General features: G+C 29.6%; 1 protein-coding gene across 6 annotated transcripts; it reads right to left on the reverse strand.

The window, feature by feature from the left end:
- Positions 1–4,389: 4,389 nt before the first annotated feature.
- LOC143237219 (protein C1orf43 homolog) lies at positions 4,390–27,596 on the reverse strand. 6 transcript variants are annotated; one of them, XM_076476224.1, is made up of 8 exons: positions 27,532–27,596; positions 23,676–23,851; positions 22,729–22,830; positions 22,258–22,381; positions 17,879–17,932; positions 14,520–14,683; positions 13,433–13,491; positions 4,390–11,320 (listed from the first exon to the last, which is right to left on the reverse strand). In XM_076476224.1, exons 2-8 carry the CDS (start codon positions 23,730–23,732, stop codon positions 11,119–11,121), a joined length of 762 nt encoding a protein of 253 aa, XP_076332339.1. In that variant the 5' UTR covers positions 23,733–23,851; positions 27,532–27,596; the 3' UTR covers positions 4,390–11,118. The 6 variants fall into 6 exon arrangements, with proteins under 6 accessions (XP_076332339.1, XP_076332338.1, XP_076332340.1 ...); XM_076476223.1 differs by having other exon boundaries at positions 27,514–27,580; XM_076476225.1 differs by lacking the exon at positions 27,532–27,596 and adding an exon at positions 27,351–27,524 and having other exon boundaries at positions 4,390–11,284.

The raw sequence follows: 27,596 nt of genomic DNA on the forward strand, positions 1-27,596 counted from the left end.
GCGCTGTGACTAAAACTTAAATATTGTATAAAACAGGAAATTCAACTTGGCAAAGGGGTTATTGTTTCGAAAAGCGATTTTCGGTATTGTGATCCTTACCCTCAGATTTGTTACTGAGCCACTTAGGATCACAAATATTTTAATATGCGTGTGTTTTTCTTTTATTTGCATAACAAAGCCACAGCGTTCTATCTGCTGTGCACATCGAAAGGAATCGGAACTCTAATTTTAGCATTGTAAATCCATATGTTTACCACTGTCCCGTCGGAGAAATTGTGTATGTGTGTGTTTCTTATAGCAAAGCCACATCGGACTATCTGCTGAGTCTGCAGAAGAGACTCGAAACCCTGATTTTCAGAAGTGTAAATCCGAAAACTTACCGCTGTCCCAATGGGGGACCCCGTTGGAGGACCACAAAGACGTTAGAGGTCAACGTAAAAATGTATATTTTATTCATTTTTATCTACCAAGGCCTCAGTTTTATACTATCTATACATGTTCACATAGCGAATTATAGAACATAAATGTAAAAAAAAAAAAAAAAAGAGTTCATTATAGGAGTAAGACACCAATTAACATTTCTAAAGAGTTCGGTATCTGAGATTTCGAGATATGCGTAGTCGTGATATAATTTCTGAAAAATTTTAAAACAACACAGTTTGAAACTATGCAATAGATATTATTACATTGATTTGGAGGCCCAGCATGGCCAGGAGGTTAAGGCACTCAACTCCTAATCTGAGGGTCGCGGACTGGAATCCCTACCACATCAAACATGCTCGCCATTTCAGCCGTAGGAGCGTTTTAAAGCCTCAATCAATCACACTAATCGTTGGTATAAGAATAGCCCAAAAGTTGGAAGTGGGTGGTGATTTTAGCATTGTAAATCCGTAGATGTATCGCTGTACCAGCTGGGCTATCAGCTGAAGGTGATACCTTCAGTAAGTGTAAATTTGAAAAATAAAATGATGTGATAATAATGAATATTATTAAGGTAACATGTTTTGAAGAAAGAGATAGTTCATGATCTAAAGCCAAATTGTGATTACAAAATAAATCCAAATGTTTCTCTCTAAAAATAGTTTAGAATTAATATCCACGTGTGTGGAGATGGTATAGGCCACATTTTGTGCTTGATTATTTCTAACTTAAATATATAAATTTGTAGAGGTATCTGTTTTCCTCGGGTCTTAGTTTTTACAATTGAAAATTATTTACCATAATTTCTTACAGGAAAGATATTTCGTAAAGGTCTCAGGTAAGACAATTTTTTTTGTGTGTGTAGTCAACGAACCTATTGATGAGTTTAAATGGATGAACGAAGGTCATATGGCCAGCTGGTTAAGGCGCTCAACTCGTAATCTGAGGGTCGCGGGTTCAAATCCCCGTTATACCGAACATGCTTGCTCTTTCAGCTGTGGAAGCGTTATAATATTACAATCAATCCTACTATTCGTTGGTAAAACAGTAGCCCAAGAGTTGTTAGTGGGTGATGATGGGTAGCGCAGATAGCTCTCGTGTAGTTTTGCTCGAAATAAAAAAAAAACATTTCGTGAGCATCCTGATTCAGTTACTTCATTCGAACTTCGAGTCAAGTTCTCCCCTCTAACTTATCTTCATGATCAGATGTAAATTAAATTTGGGGGAAATTATAAATTTGTTTATAAATTTTGATTAGTTTAATTCGCTGTGTGAGTTCCTTTAAAACTTATTTTAACGTTGCAATTCATTTTCATATTTTAATTTAAGTTTCATTTACTTTGCAAGGAGAATTCCCACGGACTGATAAGAGAGACCTTAAGGTTTCACCTTTTTCTCGACAGTCCAACATATTTGATCTTTGTTTGTTTTTGAATTTCGCGCAAAGCTACTCGAGGGCTATCTGCGCTAGCCATCCCTAATTTTGCAGCGTCAGACTACAGGTAAGGTAGTCATCACCACCCACCACGAACTCTTGGGCTACTCTTTAACCAACGAACAGTGGGATTGACCGTACCATTATAACGCCCCTTCAGCTGAAAAGGCGTGTTTAGTGCGACGGGAATTCGAACCGGCGACCCTCAGACTACGAGTCGAACGCCTTAGCCCATAATATGTAAGGAATTTGTCAAATTTTCAATGATGTAAAACTACAATAGACGATAACTGGTACATAAGGCGTTGTCCACACAAGTAAAAAAACTGTGGTTTGTAAAACTATCGAATTGAAGGCAATATTACCAAATATTATCCGTGCCTGCAGTCCCACTAAACCTAAATTTGACAGTATAGGTAAGTAGTAATATACAAACACGGGTACTTACACCAGTTTGCCACTTTATGACTCCCCTACGTACACATTTTGTAGAGAACTCCATTTATTTACATTAGACTTATTTTCTCTTTCACATAATGTTTTGTAACTTTAAAAGTACAAGTATCATGAACAATGTGCACAAATATGATTTATTTGAATTTCTATGGGGCATAGTACTAGGAACATCCTTACCAAAAGACTACTTCTTTGAATATTCTGAATGCTGTTCAAAGAAATTTCGTCAGTTAACAGTGGAAGTTGAAAAGGATTACAACCACTACTAGAAAAAAAAAAAAAAAAATGTCATCTTTGCAATAGAGTTTGGAACTCGGCTATCTAAAATTATCTCACTGTCATCAACACTTCTCTTTGTTCTATTTTGTTTCTGCTTGCTATACAAAGTAATCTTTCCTCGATTGACAAGCAAAAAAAAGTAATCATACTTGGTATTTTGAACCAATTGTTATTTATCTGTTATGCTTACTCAAAATGTTTATGCAAACAAATGTGTGCAGTTTTAACAACAGATTATTGGTCAAGAAAGTAGCTAAATTCCCCTCACTCTAGTTATCCATTATTCTGGGTCACTTCCTATGATATTATGTGCACTCTCTTCAAACTATAACATGCTATGTAAAGAAAAAAAAAAAGAGAGAGAGAGACAGCCCTCTTTTCATTTGGTTAGTTGATACTTTGAGGATATATCCTCTCTTAATTTCATATGAAATTGACCAACATTGATATAGCACATAACTCCAAGAAGAATAATATTACAAATGTGTATAACACTTACACGTCCAACACATGCTTCAACTATTTCCAAGAAAAAAGATGTCTTTGGAATCTCATTCCATGATCTCTCGTAATCTGAAGAACATTACCTTATTCCTCTTCCTTTGGAACATTCTTGATCCATTAGTGTATATATCATTTTGATCTTTGAAATATTTTCCTCAAAGATTATTCACAGTTCTTCATAGATCTACTCTAGTAGGCCTAAGGTTGTTATTTAAAGCAGACCCCTTTATCCCTGATCACACAAAGTTACACTTCCTTGCCTGAAAATCCTGGACCCATGACTCAATAAAAATGCTGTATTTTGTTCACACACAAACACATCATGTGTCATTATTTAACGAAATAAATCCTGTTTTCACATCTCAGTCAGAGAATTCAAATTTTCTTTCGAAAAACATTTTCTGTTAAACATCTTGTCAGTCCTTCCCTGATTATTCAGAGTAATCAGTGAACCTCAAAATAAGTATCACAACTTATACCAACTAAAAACTCCTTAAAGATGATTTTGGTATCTTCTGATTCACTGCCTATTGATATTTAAAAATTTGGGAATGTTCTCTAACAAAAATTAATATCTGGAAAAGTTATTAACCTGGCACTTTTCATTAACATCAACTTCAAACGTGTTTGAACCACTCCAAACAATACCACTTTTACCAAGAATTTATGTCGTAAGGGGAGTCAGAAGTTAAAGATCATAAGATTAAAGATTGAACTAATCTAATGCAGACTTTCAATTTGAAAATATCTGGATATATTTTATATATCTAAAGGATGTAGTTAATATCTGACAAAAAGAGAAAAGAAAAAGAAATTGATATATTTAGTGCTTACTACACTGTCTCTACATTGTTACTAATAAAGTGGGAATAAATCACTTGCTTCTAACATTTTACTTAAGTATACATTATCTTAATGTTTGATAAGCAATTGATTATAACCTAATTAAACAACTGAGCTACAGCATATGTGTGACATCTTCATCTAACTCAAAGAGGGTGAAAGGTACAAGAAGTATTTCACATTAATCCAGACTAGGAGTAGCATCTAATTAAATACTCTGATTAAAATTTCTCAAAAGTTTGTATGTTAGATAAGAAAATCAAAACACAATCTATTATATAGCACCACGAAGTCACGTAGCCAAATGTAGCTTCGATATGCATTACAACAATTAAAAAATAAGGTTTCAGAAATTATGTTTTTTTAGTGAACATTTTTCTGGACAAACATACAACTGAGGTTTAAGTGAATATGGATTTGCTCAAACTCAAGAAACAACAACAGTTATGGAGTAATACAGCATTAAAGAAAAGTGTTTAATTTGATTCTAATACAGCATTAGTACAAGAGATTTAAAAACATTTACATTCAAATATTGTGTTCAGAACTATACAAAAGCCTGGTGAGAAATAAATTCTTCCTTCACTGAATCTGATCAAAAAAGTCTCAATGATGATTTAATCTTTGGGTCACAAATGATCAACACTTAGTTTTTTTTTTTTTTTAAGAATATGATCCATAATACTAGAATTTGAGCTTAAAATCTTAACATCAAAGGCAATATGCCAGTAAAATATTTTCATATATGTTTAGCCCTATAATAAATATTTACAAAAACTGATTAATAGTTGCATCACAATAAACAAAACTTTCTTCATGACATTATCAATGTAAAGTAACACTCAATATTAACAGCTTTAAAGAAGCTAAAGTTACATTTTACTTTAAGTTTTGATACATAAAACATAATGTGGTAATATGCATGATCAATACCAACAATTTGTACACATATTAAGAAATAATGTTAAAAACTGACCACACAAACGTTTTGAATTTCATTTACTAGTGCTCATACAACAAAATAAAGTTTAAATATATCACAAAAACGACAAATACTGTAAAATCTAGTTTTATATTCTGTAAATGTACGTTTCATGCCTGAGTATTTCAAAATGGCACTAGATCTATCTACTATATTAGTTAGGCATTGCAGAATTCTTAAACACAGGTCAGAATTTGATATTCTGATGTCCTATGGCACAGGTTAAACTTCTGAGTTTAAACAGTTCACTGTAGTAAATCTTCTAGAAACTACAGTGCTATCTGTGAAAACTACTACTTCAGAACACACACAACAATGTTTAAAGCATCTACTTTCAGTATGCTTTGTACTGTAGCAATCATAAACATCTAGCTTTCTGAACCATAAAAACTGAAGTATTTCGTTACATGAAGCGACAAGTTTGTTTTCCCTTTGATATGATTTACATTACAGATACAAGTGTACAAAGGTATAAAACTCAAGAAATATATTAAACTACTTGATCCCATGATAAGAATGTACTGCTTGTCTCAGAAATTTGAAGACAAAATGTAGGCACTGGCTTTCAAAACAAGGTCTACATCACATACATTAAGCTGCAAATTTTGATATTTCCCACATAAAATTACCAGTAACATTTTACAACAGCTATTATCACACAAGAATGATATTATATATCTGTACAAAGGTCATAGCACAGAAAAATTCTGCTTCCAAAACTATTCATGTATGAGGAGCAAAAACATAGTCCTAAAGTTCACAACATTTACATGTTAAAAGCACAAATATTTATATCACCATCAACATTCATGATTTCATTACTCTAAAGGTCCAAATTAAATTTTGTTTCTATAAAAATGACAGAAAGTTTACCTCAAAACATTAGTAAACATTAATAAATTCAAATATTATATGCATATACATAAAATTACATACCATTTAATTAAGTTCAAAATACTAAATGATATTTTAAAGTATGGGGTTGTACATTAACATTAATAGTTTACATAATTAAAAATTAATTTATAAAGAATTGAGTGGTTTGTTTAATGCTGTGCAAAGTAAATTGAGGAATATTTGCACTATTCATCCCTAATTTTGAGGTTACAGTCACTGCTAACCAACCTGTCAGACTCAATTATGGGATTTGACTGTTACTTTTAAAATTCACTCACTGCCAAAGCATGCACAGTGCATTTCTTTGTAAAGATCACAACCATGAACTCAAGAGTTGAAAGTGGAGAGTGCAATATATATATATATATATATATATTTGTTTTGGAAGTAACAGAATACAGACCAAAGAAGTGAACTATACAGTCTTAGAAGCTAACTAATCAGCACTTTATGGTGAAAAATTACATTTTATTTCAGAATAAAAAGAATTCATCAATTTCCTTGTTGGAGAACGAGTTTAATGATCCAGTCTGCTTTGGAGGAATGTGTAATAATAAATATAAGTAATATAATTTAAAACTTATTATAAAATAGCAAATTTTAGAAATTATTTTATACACTGATGCAAGAACCTATCAAATTGGGGATATAATTTAACAAAGCTTCTAGTTATATAAATTTTGAAAGTAAACTGCCCTTAGTGATTGAGGATCAGTCATAAAAATAGTGTCAAATTAACTTAGTTTTAAATTTATAAGAGGTGGCTTTCATAAAAGTTAATCACGATGATAGGGTTACAGAAAAAGGAGGAGGAGTTTTGAGACTATTGTAAATCTTACAATCGATTATGTAAACTAAATAAATTTAACATACTGGTGCAACACAAAGGGAACATCTACAAGAAGCCTTGGTATTTTTATTTTAATGAAGCTTTATAAATAGAATAGAATCATGTAAAATGAAAACTTTGTCAACAAACAAAACTTTTATACAATCTTACACATTAAATTGAAAAATAGTAAAATAACAAGAGCAAAGATGGACAAATTATAACATGTAACTGTGAATATAATACCGAGAGATTTAAAAATGGTAAATAATACTTTTACACACCAAAGAACTAAAAGATCAGAAAATTTTACAATGATCTAAGAATCAAACTTTAAAAATTAGGGTGTCAAAATATATAGATATTAAATAGAAACCTCAGTCGTATAGTTAAGAGTAAAATGAAATTAAGCCTTTTTACCCAAATCCTGATCTTTACTTATGAAAATACTTACTGAAATTGACAAGGACAAGTCACACGTGAAGGTAAAGTTACTACTGAGATGATAATGGAGATAAATCAAGGTATGTTATTCAGGGGATGGTGAAGTTCAAACTTTAATGAAACTTTTGTACTAAAAGAATTAACAAAAATATATTAAGACAAAACATTAAGTTACAACCATAAAAAATTTATACAGTTAAAACATTTTATCAGTAATAATCATTTATTACAGATCTAATGTTATAAAACAATGGAATATTGATAAATCAAGAAAAAATACAAGTTCCAATAAAACTTGCTGCAATATTGAAATGGTGAAAGAAAAAATTATTAACTATCCATTAAATACTGCACACTCACATATGGGAGGGGACAGTAACAACAAAATATATATAATATTTTAAAACAAAAATTAATAAGGAATGTTTTAGGTTTTATATAAATACATTTTTTTATAGCTGCATAATTTAGAATAACTGATGTATGGTCAATGATATTCTTGATACAATAATGTAGTTGAATATTTCTTTGTTAAAAGCAAAATGATTGTACAGTGTATTTTCTGAATGTGAAGTTAAAGATAAGAAACAAAGACTGTTGGGGATAGAGTGTTAATTGACTAATTGAACTTATACCAGGGATGTTGTTTATAGATGAATTTATAAAGCAAAAAGAGTACTAGACAGGTCAAAAGCAGCAAGTAAAAGACACCAAGCATGTAATCTCACTTATTAGAACATGTTTAACATCACATCTGTTCAAATATTTCATCACCAATCCTACTACAGAACTCAATTTTCCAACAACTTTAAAAACTAATACAATATTTTAACATTAAAGCTTTGCAAAGCTGCAAGGTATTTTCCCAAACATCCTAACAAAAACCTAAACACATACTTCACACCAACAGGACATCTACGAGATTTAAATAGTAGTGCAGCCATGACAGGGCATAGAGGCAACTTTAGTAAATGAATAAGTCAGATTAATTTCCCATTCCTAAAGTTTCTGGCTTCAACACCATATTTGGGTAATCAATGATTAATTCTCAAACTATGCAGAAACTGAAACACATGAAACTAGTTTATTTTATTAGGGGTGGTGCAAAGTGTGAAGAGTATGAATAGATAATTAATGTATTTAGTTTGTAAGACTGAATAATCTTCATTTGTTGAATGATCAACTGGATATTTATTTATAAAACTGTTATTGTAATGTAATAATATGCAATGCAATGCCAGAACATTAGTCACTTCTTTGGCCACAGACTGGAACAGGTGCTGCATATATACATACAGATGGACTAAGCCAAAGTGCTGTCTACAACATGAGCATGCACTGGTAGTGTTTGAGCAAAACCTATTTACACTATTCTGCTTAAAGCAATGCATAAAAAAAGTACACTTATAAGCCAATATATTAAAAACCCTAATCTAATAATGTGTTTGACCATTATGTGCTTTATTACAGCCTGAATTTGATGTGATATTGACTTCTTTAATATCTGAAAGGCCTTAGCTTCAATCATTATTATTTCTGATTAAGGTAGGTTTGACAGATGAAGTATATCATCTTCAAAAAAACTCTTTAAAACATTCCAGACACTCTCAACAGGATTAAGGTTGAAGGAATGTGCAGGTTTTGATGAATGTTAAAAGTTTATGTCATGTTTAGTCAATCAATGATAAACAGTTTTAGTTCTGTGGCTGAGAGAAATATTATTCTAGAAGTAACCAGCCCTATCAGGTTGGTCAGATAGGGTGGTTAAATATTCAAATATATAGATATGGAACTAGCCTATTGTATCACCTCTAAAACTTTGTACAGTGGAAATTATGAAAGATGGATCTATGACTTCTGCAGATTATCATCACTGCAGAGTTACTTGAAGTATTACAGATCTGACCATATTACATATTTCCATCTGGTAACAGCGTAATACCAATAATTTAGGAACCATTGACAACATTTCTTTTGATTATTGGCTAAGACATGTGGCTTACAGAAGTGGCACATTTTGAAAGTTAGTTTTGTACGGCTCCCTATACATTTTTTCTAAAGAAATGAATGTTCCAAAACCATTATTAAAGTTATTCCAGCAATTCATGTGAAGGTGGATGTTTCCAAACAATCTTCTATACTTGCCAACTATCTATCTTTCATAGTTCTATGTTATAACCACAGTTTCTCTTATTAATCAAAGTTTTTGATCTGATTACCATTCAGTGCAAAGTTGGGAAAGTAGACTTTAATTTGTCAATCAGCTGGACCATCCTAATCAATCAAGCTCCAGCAATAACACCTTGTTCAAAGCTTGATAAATCTTTCACAGTTCTGAGCCTATTTACAAAAGATGATTTTATTTCCTCGTATTAACTGTTTTAGCACTTTAAGTAGGCATTGGTTATATTATTAATACATCAGATAAGTTGATCTCATTCATCTTTCTTCTTTCACAAGAGTTCAACATCAATGAAATGCAGACAAAGGCAAAAGTGTCTCTAGAAAAGTCTGATCAACTATAAGTCTGCATTAGATAAGAGGGAAAGAATGACATTACATGAAATAAAGACAAAGCTCTTATAAGATAATGATCTAGTATGAAGATGACAATGATGGATAAATACATGGCAAAGGGAAGACCATAAAGAAAACTACAACCAGAAAGTCACCACAGCAGATGATCTTTGGAAAAAAACATCACTGTATTGAGGAGACTTGGCACAGTCATATATCTAACTTAAATTCATAACTGGCAAACACAATAACCTACATAGTAGAGTAGAAAATTCAGAACTATACAGAGCAATGACATATATATTAAAATATTACATAATTATAATGTATTTACTTTATAAATGTTTAAAAACTAAGTTACAAGCATTTCTGTGTTTGAAAGGTTTAGGTACATTTTCTATTCTATTAAGATGCATTGACCTTCAATTTGATGATAGGACACAACACAATGGGGTACAATACACAAAACTGGTTTACTTTAATTTTCAAATTATTTCATTTATCACTCATAATTAAATTTGACAACATTTTTATGATGGTTATTGTTTACTTAAGATGTTCATTTTAAGAAATTATTGTGTAAATTAGTATCAATCTTCAAATAATTATTGGTAGCCTTAAAATCTTTATAGGATAATACCAAATTATATAGCTTGCAATCAAAAATTGTTCACATTAATATTAATTTATTCAAGCTATGTAGGTTTTTAATACTTAATGTTGTATTTTTTTAATAATGCCAGTTTTCTTGAAGTCAGTCAGCCAGTATGTAAAATCAGTTTAATCATTTATCAATACAAACTTAAAAACACTAAATTCTAATATGACCTTTAAAAATAAGTTCAGATATTCAATATTCATTTGGAGCTTTGTGTTTCAAATCCAATGGCATAATAAAATAACTTCTACACCACATTGATTTTATAATATTGCTGATCAAATGCTTTATCACTATTAATTTTATATTAATATTTTTTATATTCAAATCTTACTGTACATTCATGCCAAAGTTGACTGAAAAATTATTTTGTAATTTTTACATGCAAAAAAAGAAAATTATATTGTTACTTATTCTCTACCTACAAAAATGGTAAACTATGAGTCTTGTGGTTCCTAAAGTAGCACAGACTGAGAAATAAAAAAGATTAATTCTTATGATAACTGCTTTTTTAACTTCAAAAAGTTATTACCACTTCCACTATTATAGTCTGCTTGATGTGTGTTTTTTTTCTATCTTCAAAATAAAACATTTTCAGAAATATGGTTGCAGGTAAGTTAGCATTCTTCATAAGTTCTCACAGAAGTTGAAATGATGAAGTAATTTCAATGAATATTGTTGATATTACACACACTAATCATTCAGAGAAGTCTTAGAATATTGTTTCCCAATATCCATTAAAGATGCAGAACTAAAACACATTATTAAACAAATAACACAGTTCCAGTGCAAAGAATTTGATAGGCATACATACACATGTCTATGCTGGAATTGTTGTGTCTATTGTTATGGAATCAAACACAAGTCTCAAAAGTTACTGATTTTTCTCCAGTTTCTGACTTGAAGCTTAAAGAGGTAGGCCTCCGTAGTATTGGGGTTGGATTCCCGTTGAGCACTGGGTGTTCCTTTTCTTTGGTTTTTGATGAGGAAGAACCAGAAGACCCAGAATGCCTTTTGCTGCTACGATGAGGAGATTTGTGTGAAGGAAGGTTTACACTGAAAAGCACTAAATTGTTAAAAAAAATGTTTTCTAGTATTTTCATTACATTAGACTCCTCAACATTCCACAAAAATATCAAATACTTTTGATCATCTAACATATTGGTAGAACCAGCCCATGTACAGCAGTAAAATAATTTAATTGCAAATCTACTTTATCAGTATAAATAACTAATTATTCAATTTTAAAGTGCAATTAGTAAACTGTAAACAGAAAAATGTAACTTGGTCATATATGATAATACATAATGTTACGTTTCTTAAAATATAATTGTCAATGTAACATTTCCCCACTATTTCAAGTAGTACAGGCCTCAAATTATTAATTTTTACAAGGGATATCCCTAATCATGAGTTGATTTTGATTTCTAGCAATCTGAAGCCATAAAGAAATTTGTTTATAGTATCCACAGTATGCATGAAGGTTGTAAGAAATGTATACAAGCTATACTAATTTAACTGACCTTGCACTGTGCATTTCACAACCTTCTTTAAGAGTTTCTTTTCAAACTTTAATTGAAGAACTTTATTCTCATTGTAGATCAATAAACTTGACATCTAAACATAGGTTCTGATTCAACTTTTTATATTATTTAAACTTTAATTTCTGAATTTCAAAAGAAATATTTGAAAAAATATCTTATTTGTCACATGACATGTCTGCCCTCTGCTTTATTCTACTTAGATTTTATATTTCAACAATAAGGCTTTTATAGAGCCTTAACAATTAGAAACACACTATAAATGTATTGACAAAAAAGAATATTCAAATTTTATATTCTATCTTGTTAATTTGTTAATATATCTAAAATCTGTCAAACATACTAGCAAAGCTGGCAAAAACAGTAGTTTGCAAGACAAGCTTCACAAGTGTTGTGTAAAGTCACTGAATTAATGAAACTTTTTATCTACTTATAGCTTAGTCAGAAAGCCAGATAAATTACAGTAGTTTTAGGATATTCTACTTTAGTGCTTTATATATTTTTGTGTTCTAAGAAGCAAAAATGAAAGCTACAGAAATTATCTTTTGAACAAACAAAATAGTGACAAAAAAGTAGGGTTACTAAAACATCACCTCAAAGCAGAAACTGCCTTTATGTCTAAAGTAAGTGCTAAACTTCTTGTTTTATTCATCATTATACATTTTTAACAAAATTAACTAAAATGTAAACATCAGAAACTTCTTAAGTGGGATAAAAAAAAAACTCAATGAAATGGAAACTAAGTATAAAAACTTTGCAAGATGTGTTAATAAGAAAGTTTATGGTATGTACTCCTCATGTTGTAACATAATTATTTATTTAACCTGCATTCTCTTGCCAAAACTTATTGATTTTTATACTAAAAAGTGTTCAAAGTACAGTAATAAAATCATTAAATTAAAGCTGATTAAAAAAGGTTAGATGAGTTTGTTAGGATAAATGTAGCATCCTGTCACATTCTGCAGTAATTCTATAAAAAAGGTATTACTGATTTTATTTCACATTTCTTGACCTTTAATTTCACTGCACATTGATGATTTTACCATAGCTTGTGTTAGAGTTTAAAAAATAAGAAATAAGTTATAAAGTCTCCCCCTCCTCAAAAAAAAGAAATGAACTCTGAGGTTTGTACTTTTATTCTTACTATGAAAATTCCATTCCATTCAAACTGATTTAGTGATGGCTTTGTAAATTTGCAGACAAATCTTTATTGAAAATACATCATAGAAATGTAATGTTTATTAAACACTTGCCAAGTGTCATGAATACACACATACTGCTTTCAAAGTTGTAGTAACTATAGTGTCATGATGTGCTATGTGTTGATTACAAGGTTAGTCACTTTGAATGAAAACCATATGCATATATTTTATTCATTGTAGATCTAGTAATTGAGCTTTAAGATTTTTGAAAGATAAAAAGTTTAAACTTAAAACAAATAATTGCTGTTTTATAACAATGTATACAGCCCAGACCTGATGGATTCGTATACAATGGTAGAAAATATTTCATTCCACATAACATTTTAATTAAGTTTGTACAGAGGAATACTTTTATTAAAAAATCCACTTATCCAGAAATAACAATAAACAAATATGATGTCCACACATTATCTAAATATACTTACTGCTGTCTCACAAACAACAACAAATCCATAAAATGTTTGTACTTTTCTTGTCCAAATTCCTGAAAAATTAGAAGGAAAACAATCACAGTGAAAAGAGTTAAGTACATTTTGGGTATTATACAAAGAACATATTTTATAATACTATCTTTTAACACATTATTTACTGTAACCATTAAGAACCCAACCTGATGTTTGTATTCTATACAGATATTGTATGAATTGCTCTCTATCACAGACGTACACAAACTTTCTTTGCTGAGCTTACTGTGATTCCCAAACACTTTCTCACAACAACACTGCTAGTGTAGGATGATTATACTGAAAATTCCACAATTAAAATTATTATGTCCTAAAAAGTACTTGTTTTTTTTTTGTTGTTGTTGGGGAAGTCAAAACTTTACCAAAAGCACATTGAGAATAATGTTTTATTCAGTTTATTAAAACCCCTTTTCTTGAAAACTAGCATTATTTTTTCTATTTCTCCCAACTACAAATGATTAATGACTTAAATGAAATAGGGTAAGTTTACAGTAAGTTTCTTGTGGATTAATATGGTGGCTGAGAATGATGAAAATTATACTGAACACTATCTGTTGCAATTTTTTGGAACCTACTTCATCATGTCAAAAGTTTCCTGAATGATACAATTTTTAATGTGCTTTTGATAAAATTTAGTTCCTTTAATACAAGGCAAGTAGTTTTTGAAAATATAATCATTTTGAATAAAGATGTAGTATATAGTTACCAACTATATGTAAAGTAGTAAGGCTGAACATCAGATTAAAACTCTACACTGCAGTTACAGTTTTTAAAAAAAATACAAATATCTATATTCTCTTCTCAGGATGCTAATTTAAGTTATTACAATATTTAAACCAGATTAATTAATACTTTCTGTTCGAAAACGAATACTACAGAAACTTTTCGCACTCAAATGTGTAAAAGAAAATATTTATTCAAGAATAAGTCAAGTAATCATATAAAAAATTTAAAATAGCAGGAAAACAAATACTTTATTATTGAAAAGACACATTATGTAACAGGAACACATTAAATGTGATATTATATATAAAGCAAAACATCATACCACTGGTTCATGTCTTGCACACTGATACATGTCTACCAACTGATGAAGAATTATTGCTTCACATCCAACTATCAGTCCCAAGGCCAATGATCGAAGAAGAAATACACGAACATCCTGCCCTGAAGGATAGTACTTGGATGGGTCAGAAAGAAAAAGGTCAGTTTCTGAAATGATAAAAAACAACAAAAAAAAACTTAATTTATTTACTTGATACAACTTGAAAAGTTCAATATATCCTAGATGAATTAGTAATTTTGAGGAAAAGGATAACTTTTGACTTTCATATCTGTTGGACTTTAACAATTTTCATATTACTGGAGTATAAGATGTTAGTATGAAACCATAAAGAACTGACATAAAACTTAACACCTGACACACGAGTCATTCATGCTTTTAGTGTTGAGTCTAGGATGGTCAACAGAGGGATTATTCCAACTAGTAATTTAAGGTTATTTCAATAGATCTCAACAAATGATGATTGGTAAGCTTCTAAAATGAAATATGGATTATACTATGGTGATACCATACCAGGTATTATTATATCTTTATTATATTTACTTTACATTGCAGAAATTACATTTCTAATCTGAGAATTGCTAGGAACGTCATCTTATAATGCATCTGTTTCAACATTTATCTTTGGGTTTCACTGTATCATTAGTTTCACAAAATAATGAAACTAATAAAGCAAATCCTCCTATTCGAAGATAATGATACACATGTACCCATTTTGTTAGGTTTCACTGTCAATGCAGCAATCAATTAATGAATCTCCAATTCAACTGGAATGTTAAATTGATTGGGGTATCTTTAAATAAATTCTTTCCTCATCTTGCCTTAACTCCTAATTTGGTTTAATTGCTAAACTTAAACAACTAAATCTGAAACATTTCAAGTATGTTTCATTAATACATTAGTTTATTTACATTTACAAGTTCACTTCTCCATGTTGGCTATCATGGTCTCAAGTCAGGTCTAGCAACCTAGGCCTGGAATATAGTGTCAAACATCATTTTTGTCTAATGTAAACAACCCAAACTTTTCTGGAATTACTTATTTTTTCAATCCACATCAAGATGATGGGTTGGCTCATATGGATGTGATAAGAAAAAATCAGAAAAGATCATTCATCAGATTACATCCTTAAAAGTCATATTAATACTGACCACATGCAGATGTAACCAAAATATTATATCAAGATGAAGCTGGTGACACTGAACAAGCATAATCAAATAATCTTATCTGCAGCAATACCAATGTTTGTATGCTATATATTCTGCTATAATGTATCATAATTAACTCTTGCTACTTATTGTAGGAATGAGATATATATTAGATTATTAACATTACTACAGGGTGTTCGGAAAGTCACTGTGCAGTTTTGTCTGTTAATAAATATATAAGTGTACATTGACTTTCCGAACACTCTGTATAATATGCAAAGGAATGACCAACCTAGAAGTTAAGGAAACAAGTGACCTACAGAATTTATTTTAAAAATAAGCCTAAACTCTAGAAAACCAAATTCTTATTACAAAATAAAATTATACCACATTCAAACAAACATTTCTCAAAGTATTTTAATGGTAAGTTCAAAAGTAAGGAAAACCAAGAGTATGACCTCAATATATAAGAAAAAAAAAGTAAAAATATTAAGAGGAATAGTTTTTATATGTTGTTTTACAATAAAATTCTGAAAATTGAGATATTAAAATTCAAGAAAATTATATTTTCTTGTCTATATAAATAGAAAACTACAGAAACTTTGAAAGCACCAGAAATATCACTGAGTATTAAAAAGTTAGATCAGAAAGTATGGGAATCATGACACTGTTACAGAATTGAGAATTTATTTAAATTTCTTTGACATTTATACAATTAAATGGCTACTAAGACTAAGACAATATTTGTGAAAATTGTAAATAACACACACATTCAAAGTAACAAAAACAGTTTTTCTATATACAATAAACATTAAAAAATTTGACTTTTCAAGTCTCAAAAACATTGAACATTTTATTTAGTAATGCATATATAAAGTACAGTAAAACTAAGAACAGTAACTCACAGTTTCTCTAAATAATGTATATTTTAGGTATATGTGTGAGGTGTATATATATGCACACACACACATATGCAAAAACAGAACATATTTTATTACGGACATATGAGCCAACAAATACATGATTGTGCCAACAAAAGTGTAACAAAGCAAAGTATGTTATATAGCAGCAACAGCACCCAAAATCACTGGAGATATTCCACCTATTGGCTGTAACCAAAATAACAGATGCAAAACTAGAAAAAAAGGTGATATATTCAATAAGGATTTAGGATCTGGGTACTAGAACACAATGTCTCAGATCTCATTACCACTTACTGTCTACAGCCAGTTGTTGGCATGAATGTTACCCCTCATTATCACTGTCTACAGCCAGTTGTTGGCAGCGTTACTATCACTTACTGTCTACAGCCAGTTGTTGGCATGGCATTACCAATGTCTACAGCCAGTTGTTGGCCTACCCTCACTACCACTTACTGTCTACAGCCAGTTGTTAGCATAAATGTTACCCCCTCATTACCACTTACTGTCTACAGCCAGTTGTCGGCATGAACGTTACCCCCTCATTACCACTTACAGTCTACAGCCAGTTGTTGGCAGGAATGTTACCCCCTCACTACCACTTACTGTCTACAGCCAGTTGTTGGGATGAATGTTACCCCTAAAGAAACACAAAAAATAGATATCGTCAACCACCCTTAATTTCTATCTAACAACCAAATCCTAACCCCTTACTTAATCTGTAGCTTGCCTTCTAATTTTGATTACAACTGATAAACAGAAAGTCCCCAATGCTCTTGTGTGGTAAAGGTCACAGACAATTTTCATTTTTGTATCAATGGTATAATGTTACATCATTTTGTTACAGTTTTCTTGGAATGATCACACACTTGTTGATGCATACATCCTTAATGAAAATATTGTATTTTTAAATAGTTATTTAATCAGGGCTGTGCGGTACTGAGTAATTTCCTGTATGCATTTGAACATTAGTAATACAGTCCCTAATCTGTTAGAATGTAGGTAAAATGTGAAAGGCTATTAGAGTTTATGATATCAGTCTCTTAATACTGTACCAACATTTTAACTATACGTGCTGCAGAAAAATTAATAGATCTTGAGCAAAAACATTCTATTTGTTGTTATGATTTAATATTTATGCATATAGATAAATCATACTTTCTGTTTTAAAGCTATAACATCAGAGTTAGGCACTATTTTCACATATCATAATACATAAACACTTGCATTTCAATGTGTACTATATAATTTGTGCAAATGAAGAGCAGAAACTCACCCAAAGAATAAAAACTTTCTAGAGCATGCATCCTGTACAGATGAGGTGTGGTTACTAAAAAGAAAAACATACATTAAAATACTACATGTTAGTAAATACATTAAGATATTTTTACATACTTTTATTTGCATACACAAATTATGGCTCAAGTGTTAGTTGTTAATTATTCTAATATCATTTAGGCCACAAGAAATTTTATTAGTTAAACAATGAATGATAATGTTCATCTTCAGCAGTCACAAGTTGCAAAAAGTTCAGTATTTTTTCTCTTCTAGTTTATACGTACATGCCCATATGGTATTTTTACGTGAGCATAAAGCTTTTTACATATTGTTTGAAGTAAATAAAATTGAAATACTTTAATAATTAAAAATATAATTAAATCATTAGCTTTATTCATATATTCCAGCCCAGGTTTATTCATATATTCCAGCCCAGCAGGACCAGGTGGTCAAGGCACTCAAATTGTAATCTGAGGGTCGCAGGTTTGAATCCTCATCACACCAAACATACCCGCCCTTTCAGCCATTGGGGCATTATAATGTGACAGTAAATCCCACTATTTGTTGGTAAAAGAGTAGCCCAAGAGTTGGCAGTGATGACTAGCTGCCACCTTCTAGTCTTACACTGCTAAATTAGGGATGGACCAGTGCAGATAGCCCTCATGTACCTTTGTGTGGAATTCAAAACAAACCAAATCATATATTCCAAAGTTCACAGATTTTGTAACTTCCAACACTGAAAATAATTATTTTAGTTGATAAAGATATCAATAAAAAAATCAGTTTAAAAAAGCAATAAATTAGAAGAATCCTTTAATGATTATAAATATAATGCATGAAAGTCAGTACTTATTTGAATGAACATTATCAAGGAAGAGCCTTGGAAAGGTTTTTCTTAATATCCAGTTATGTTAATTAGCTCTAGTGTGTTTCATCTGGTTTGTTTAAATTCAAGTTCTATATATTTCTTCACTGATCTACTACTAGTGTACGGTTACAAGTTATTTCATTCTACAGACACTTCACGAGATGCACATCCATTACGTTCATCTAGATTTCTCAAAAGAAATTAGAAGAACATATGAAGTAAAATACAGTAAAATGAAAAACATGGGTAGTTTAATGACTTTAAACATAAATAAGTAGGAAAAGCAATTTGTATTAAAAAAAATCTGAAAAATCATTCTTATAGAGTATTGAAAAATACTAAAAAACAAAACTGTGAAAATTAAGTTTAAAAACTGACAGAAAATATATTTAGAATTTCTTTATCAATGTAAAGTAAGAATATTACACATAGCCAACAAAGAACTACTTTGTCCATCAAAACTATTTCTTGCACATCCACCATACAAGGAAAAGTGAAACTTAAATTTTTCTGAAAACCGTTGATTCCTCTTTTAAACTTTTCTAAGATAATGGTCTTAATCACACACGGTGTCATACTCATTCCATGAGCTGACTCTCCTGTTACAGAATATAAAACTGTTTTAACTGGGGCTTAAACTATTTGTTTTTCCAAATCTTAACCGTGTCTTCTCGTCCTATTATCTTTATAATTCAACACAAAGCAATCAAAGATTTTTATGCTATTGCCCCTCCCAAACAAACACACAATCTTGTAACTTCATTAAGATCACCTCTTAAAAAGGACTTCTTTTCTTTACGAATAAAAATAAGCTGCTCTCCTTTGAACATTATCCAATAAGATAATATCCCATCTTAGATATGAGGATCAAAGCTCTAAACAGTATATTCTAGGTGAAGTTTAACTAGTGATAATTCTTCATGTGAATTGTAATCAGTGTCTATAAATACATGCTAAAATCCTATTAGTTCTATTACTAGCATCACAACATAACATTGATAGCTTGAGTAATTCATCTACAACTATGTCAAGATCTTTCTTTTTTAACAATGCTATTAAGTGAGTTATCAAACGTGTAAACCAAATTATGATAACCCAAGTGCATTACTTTACACATACTATAATTAACCACTGAATACTAATTTGCTGTATAAGATACAATGAGCCTTTGGCAACTGAATGCAAGTGTGCCATATGTGGTGTATGGCTTCCAAAAATTCTGCACATATTTAGATAAGCCACAGTTAGTGGGTTAAAGGTATTTTAAAAACTATTTCTCAATTTGCCAATTGTTCCAAATCATTCTGTAATATCTTATTTATTCTCACAGCTATACATATCCAAAAGTTAAATATCATTACTAAATTACTAAATAGGCCCATGCCAAAGTCACTGACTCTCTCAATACGGACCTAGTCAATATATTTGGCCATGCAACCTTTTTGTAATCGTATAAATTCTTTACAGTCTTGCTACTACCAACTTTTAATATAGTATGTCTGTCTTTATGAAGTTTAGCAGTCATTCAACAAACAATATAAATCTTTCAGCTACAAAAATATTTCTTTATGAAGTATTTTAAATAAACTAAAAGAAAGTCATCCATGAATACATTTAGTTTTTATTTTCAATAGTTCATATGCAGTTATTTTCGTGTTCAGATTAAAAATACTTTTCTTCATCTCAGAAACCTCACATTTGATCTGTGTAATCTCTAAAACATCCTAAATACATTTCAAATGTTTATTTTCAGTACTTTGTCATTTACCTGTTATTTTCTCTACCCTAACTCTATACAGTTTGTCCAACCTTGTAACAGCCAAAAAAAACAAAAAAATCAATATAATTTCAATTACCCTTTTTTCTTTCTAAAATGAATTCAAATAACACAAAACTACATTTGTTTATCCTAAGTAGCTTTAAATTCACTCATAATGATATATATCTATTTATAATTGAATTTTTTTCTTCTATTACATGCCTAAAACTGTTCACATCATTATAAATTGTGAATCACTTGGGGAACACAGAATTCATAATATATCGAATTACATTACCCACGAGTTGCTCATGTGCATGCTTCATGGAAGATTTTTATATTATTATTTATCTAGTCTAACCCTAACTAAACTAAAAAGATCCCTATTTTTACATTTTAATTACTTTTATTATTAAAAATAATGAAAAATAAGAAAATGGTTTTCTCAGTCTTCTTTTCTGTTGTTGTCATTGATAATACTTAACCTTACTTTTTTATACTAACAGTAATAATACATTAAATACATTTTATTTAATTAAATAATTCACCAAAGAACACAGACTAATAACATGCAAAAAGTAAACAACTTCCCCTAACAGCACTACAAGAACCATTATAAAACCATCCAAGCTAATTCTTATCTTTTCTTGTATTAACAGTGAAATTGACAATTCTCACTCCAATGTCATATAATACTTCATTTGATATATGAAATCCTTGCCTTTCTATTGATTATAGATAATATAGAATCAAGAACTACTGAAAAATCATGAGACTGGATGTGACAGGTAGGTGTGGCAGGATGGGTCTGATTTTCTATCTAATGACTCTGTAACTAAACAAAATTGAAGGCTATAAAAATTATGGTTTGTCTCAGCAATGACAATTTTATAGTGAATAATCTACATTGACTTTCTCACTTATTGGAGGGGTGGTGGATATAATAGAGGAAATGTGTCACACTAGAGAAAATTCTGGAATATTTTTTTAAATATTGCCTTACAAAATTAACAATATAAAACTTGTAAAGTATTAAAATATGGATTATTTGCTAACATTTTATGCTATAACAATTGGCATAATATAAACAAAAGTAATTATTAAAATTTTGAACATAAGTTGCTAAAACCTTGTGACTTATACAGTAAAGAATGCCTGTGATGATAGGTTTAATCTTAGTAAGAAAAGTCAAAGCCATAAGCACCAACTCCTGAGACACATCACAAGTAACAAAGGTCCATTTGAGTGGATATCTAATAATTTTTTCTTCATCCCAAAGATTGTCTTTGTCTTAACCAATCTTGTATTTCACTTACAAAAATATTAACCAACACTGCAGAAGTTTCAACACTCCACTTGATTTTCTTCCTTGTTTTAGAATGCGAAGGATACATTGTATCCATCTAAAATAAGTAAAAGGCGATCAGTAATGACCTTTATATGAAATCAAGAAACTCCAACTCACATTTGTTCTTAAAGAATGTTGATCCCAGTTAGAGCATCAAGCTCTAAACAGTCAATGTTCTCACCTAGTTTGTTAAAGTTTAACAGCCTCTGTAATTTTTAACTCTGTAATTCTAATTATCTTTATCTAGTATAAATATAAGGTTCAGCAAAGTCCAACAAAAAAACAATATAGTTGGACCTGACAAGTTGTCCCTCCAAATTAACAAGAGCACTAACATTATAAAGTATCAGTAACAGATTTTTAAATGCTACAATGAATTTCAAAAACACTGACAAAACTTACTTGTTTCAACACAGTCTGGATACAAAAAAATTGATTCTTCATCTTTGTTTAGAAGTTTAGGTCTGTAGAATGAATGTACATTCTTGATACAATCAAGCCTCCGTTCAATCTCAAGTCTCAAAGGCTATTGAAATTACATTGTATAGTTAATAAATATAATCATATGTATTGTAAAAAAATTATAACAGCTATAAAATTGTGGTGGGTTAAAATTTGATTTCTCATATTAATGAAGAAAATATAATCACAACCATACTTCAGCTGGTATTAAATTACTATATTATTAGCAAGTGCTTGCCTTTTGTAGTCAAATAATACATTGTACCAGTCAAGTTTCAATTCTATATGATACAAGAGTAGAAATTAGTAACCTAAATTATCTAACTCGAAAAAAAACAAACAATTGTAACTCTTTCTATCCAACAATATTATTTCTGTTGTTTTTTTTAAAATAAAGTTTAAATTTAGTACCTTAGTAGCATCATTGCCAACTGGAACATGTGGTCCCCTTCTGGATTTGAGGGAGAATCGTGCTATTTGCCTTTTTGCAAAAATGAATAACAGGACAAAAGTCTAAAAATTGAAAATAGTAAATGTATATAAATACAAAATAAATCTTATCTGTGAAACTATTTCAATAATACTATCTATTAATGTATAGATTTTTTTGAGTTGTAACCAAATAAAAGTGCAAATTACAAAAATAATCTCAAATTAGTCAATTTTTACAATTTGGTTAAAACATGTTAATTAAACTTTGCTAACTTGTTAATCACCATTTAAACATATGGTACTCTATTTCTGTATGACAGTTACTTTTATAATTTGCTTTTCAAGAATCTTATGATAGTTAGATTATAAATAGTTTTAAGCTATTCCCTACACATGTCCAACTTATTTTAAACTGATTATTCTAGTTAACTCTTTCATTTAAAATTGAATTGCCCTTTCAAAGGAATCATCTTAAGGATCAAGATCCCTAGCCACAATAGTCAGTCTATTCTTACTTTTATGCAATTTTTTTTATTTCATCTAATATTTATATCCAGGAGTTTTAAAATTTCAGTATTATGTAATTTTTCTAAAACATATATTGATACAAAATGGTAAAGCCTTCTCAAAAACAGTAAATTATACCTGGCATAAACTAGATAAATATTATGCTTAATATTTTAAATATTCTCAAAGCAAACTAGCATATTTTTTTTACACACACACAACAACAATTGTGAATATAAAATATAATTCCCACTCTTTTTATTTCACACTAAAAATTAAGAATTTTACAAACATTTAAAATATAGTTCAAATTAATCTCTAAGACACATAGCAAGGGTTTGGTTTAATGCTAAATGTTCAACAATGAACTGTGTACAGTGAAATCTAATGAATCACTAAATACAAAAAATTTGACATACCAGAAAACCAAAGGCAATACATATAATAACGGAGATGCCAGACAGCTGATCGGCCATCTCCTACAAAGTTCATCGTACATGGAAGACAAGCAGTCACTAAAAAAACTTACTATCTTCATTTTATAATTTTCATAGAAGGAAATATCTTGCACCTATCATTTACAAACATTGTCCACCTGAAAAACACAAAACAGTAACAATCAGTAAAAATATGGAATCTGCAATAATAAATACCTTGTTTACAGTGTACAAAAACTATTTTACCTCAAATACAAGTAAAGATCTGAAAAACAAGGTAACGTGTATTAATGTACTTTACAAGAAAAAACCATTACGGATGATTTATTAACTCAGTTACTTGTGACCATTAGTTGCATTGGTTAGTGTCAGGTAAAATAACTAAGTAATTAAAATTATAGTTACTTCAATACCTGTCACAAAAATAATACACTAGTTAAAATCTGGTGTTTCCAATTACTACAACTGCCCAAGCAATAAAAAAATATTGCCATTATGATTTTTACTTGCAATTAATACTGGTTTTTAGCTTAATCAATTAATGTCACAACTTATGAAAATAATCTATTAACCAAAATTAGTGTTTGTAATTGCAACTATTCCAACTATCCATGTCTTATGAAAATATTATTTGGTTGAACTTAATTAAATAATCATTAATACTTCTATTGGAATGATTAATTAATTAGCAAATTTCACTGTTTGTTCAGTTCCAAGGATAATGAGTGCAGAACTTAAACATTCTATTAACTTGAAGTCACACAGAAATACTAGGATACTAGATCCAAGACAATGTCTCATGTCCATGATTACTGGATCTTGCTTGAAAACAAACTTCTGATGTTGCATTTCTATTTGTAAACACAAATTTTTGCAAAATTTGGCATTTCTTTGATAAAGTATAAGATGCATACTTTGTGAAAAATTATAAATGCAATAATCAAATTAAGCCAACCTTTTCTCTAACATTTCAGTTGTAAGCAACTGTTCAAAGTTTTCTTAACATGAAATTAATTGCCGTATTTTTTGTTTTGTTTTCAGACAAAATTGGTTTTATATATGTCTTTTGTATTTTCTAATTTTTTGGAAATTTTTAGTCTCCTGTATTCAACTTCAAAATGTGTTTGACAATTGTTTTATTGAAATAGGACCATTTCTTTCTAACGAGATACCAATTTCATGCAACAAAGTTCCAAATTTTTCAACAATGCATAATTTATCTTGAAAAATACAAGCTATAATCACCAAATTACCTACCTAATTATATTCTCACCTTGAAAAAAAACATTCAAGATGTTTTAAAAAGTAAATAAAAATAAATAAAAAGGTAGACTATATAAAAAATATTTGGGCAAGACATTGTCTGTATACCTAGTATACCACTCTAGATCTATCAACACTTTCCAGGCAGTGTCATCAATATCACTTGAATTTCTTTCCAGTGGTGAAAATCCTTAAATACATGAATCTTATTACATGGTTATTAAAAAGTAGCTAGTTCTGATTAAAGAAAAAAATTCAAATAACTTGATTTAGTTTTTCTATAATTTTTATACCTTGAGCAATGTTCCACAACTTTGTTGTAGAATGCTGTTTACAAAAGAATTAATAAGACTACTATACTTCCTGATTTAATAATTTCTTTAATTTTTATTATTGAGTAAATAGTTCCATTTCAAAACTGGGTAAATTTTGGCAAGACTGATAGCCATTAATTTTTTCTTTTTTTACTGATTGCTTTTTTCACAATTTAGGTTAGGAAAAAAAACTGATAAAGATCTATTTGTGACTTACAAGTTGACTTTTTACAATGGTTTTGTCATAACCTTTGTCAAAACTGTAACAACATTCTTGGTCAAAATAAATGTATATTTAATAAGCAATATATTTTCAATACAATAAACTTAAAAATAACATGAAATAAGCAACCAGACTGACAACAACATCTCACAATCTGTTCAACCCAATGACACCTATGCTTTGCCTCTATTTTTTAAAATCATAGTTGTTTCATGAGTAATTGTTCAGACCACATTCTATGACACCATAAATGGGTGAGAATAAATAGCTGTAACAAAACATCAAACAGAGGAAAAAATCAGGTGAAAATATTACATCAATAATTATATTCTTAAACTACAATAGTTTCTTAAGAAATATGAACCCATAATTTTGGACACAGAAAAATTCTAAAACCATAGATAAGTATGAAATATACAGACAAAACTAAATGGAGTTGTAGAGATATTACTTTTGAAGATTTTCTTCATTTTTCCCTTATGAATTACACTGAATGTTACAAAGTAACAAAATATAACTACTAAAAGAGTTCTGAGTCAGAAACCGTTGAAGTAAAAGTTATTAATTTCACTTGCATTTTAAAATTTGCCACAAAGTTGGTCATTCAACCCTTGAGAGGTGCTAGCTAACTGAGTAGTTCATAAAATCAGAACTCAACCTGACATGAGCATAGTCTTAAAATTTAAATCAAGTCATTTCTTCTCAATAAAATAAGAAATTAAAATATTCTTTATCTGTCTTATGATACATGTAATTTTGTGCTGTGAAACTTTCACTTTTCATAATATCAATAATGCTTTATTTAATAAGTGGAATATAAACACCATTGGAAATTAAGCTAGTGTCTTTTAAACTTTATGTAAAATATTACATGTATTACTTTAACTTTCATAAAAATGTGTAATTTCACACAAGATTTTAAAATGTACTGCTTTGAGGGATCGATGTATAAAATTGTTTTTTAGCTAAAACAGATTAGAAATATACTCGAGTATATATGAAAAAAGATGTATACACTCACATATATAAAGAGATATTCTATAACATTGGTTCATTTGATATATGGTTTATATTTTCAGTTATTGCATTTAATTGTACAAGATTTAAATCATTTGAAACAACAATTTATTACACTGATATGCTTGGGTAAAGTGCATATGTCTTGCATGTTTTTAATACATCATCACTGCCTGCCACTAAAATACTATTTCTTTAATAATTTCAAATAATGAGACGTAATACTAAATAAATATATTTATATATTTTTTTCTTTGTAAATCATATACATGACTCAATTCTATGCAACTGACAACATTACAAACTCTTTATGAAAATAAAGACAAAACATTGTTTAAATTCCTTTTATGAATTCAATGTTGAACATACGTCTAAATCAAACTTTTTATTTTACTTGTGTGAATTCACTATACATAATAGGTAACACAAGTTATATAGACATTATTTTATATCAAGTTAAACATAATTATAACTTTGTTAAACTAAGTAATAATTGTAAATACATGATCATGTGGGAAAACATACTTAAATAGAACATCAAGCTTTAATTTACTAAAATTAAGTCTTAAAAAAAAAAAGAAGAAAGATGATACATCATAGCATAAGGTAAATTGAACATAGTTTATGCCTATGAGCTTTTAATGCCTTATCAGATATAATTAAAAACACATATTCACAACGAGAGAAAACACATTTTTAATTCAGAAAAAAAATCAAAGTCTAAATGTTTATTTTAATAAATGTATATTACTACACTAATTATAGAGCTTATAAGTTGGAAGACCAATAGGGATCACAGGGGTATTTCTATACAATTTACAATATTCATAATAATATTACCAATTACAAACATTCAACCAGTACGTCGACGTTACAGTTCAAACTGAAGTTAAAATAAATTAAAAAAAACAACCCTTCGGCAGATTTAAAACATGAATATCTAGCTAATACAATAACCGAGTTTAAAAGTAAAGCATGAGAAAAAAGATAACTGAATACACACAACACTTTCTCACTTTACCAGTGCATTTCCACGTCAAACAAATGTATCAATATGCACGTCAGTCGCGACATCCTGAAATGCAA

This window comes from Tachypleus tridentatus, chromosome 13 (assembly GCF_004210375.1).
Source record: "Tachypleus tridentatus isolate NWPU-2018 chromosome 13, ASM421037v1, whole genome shotgun sequence".
NCBI classification, from domain to species: Eukaryota; Metazoa; Arthropoda; class Merostomata; order Xiphosura; family Limulidae; genus Tachypleus; species Tachypleus tridentatus.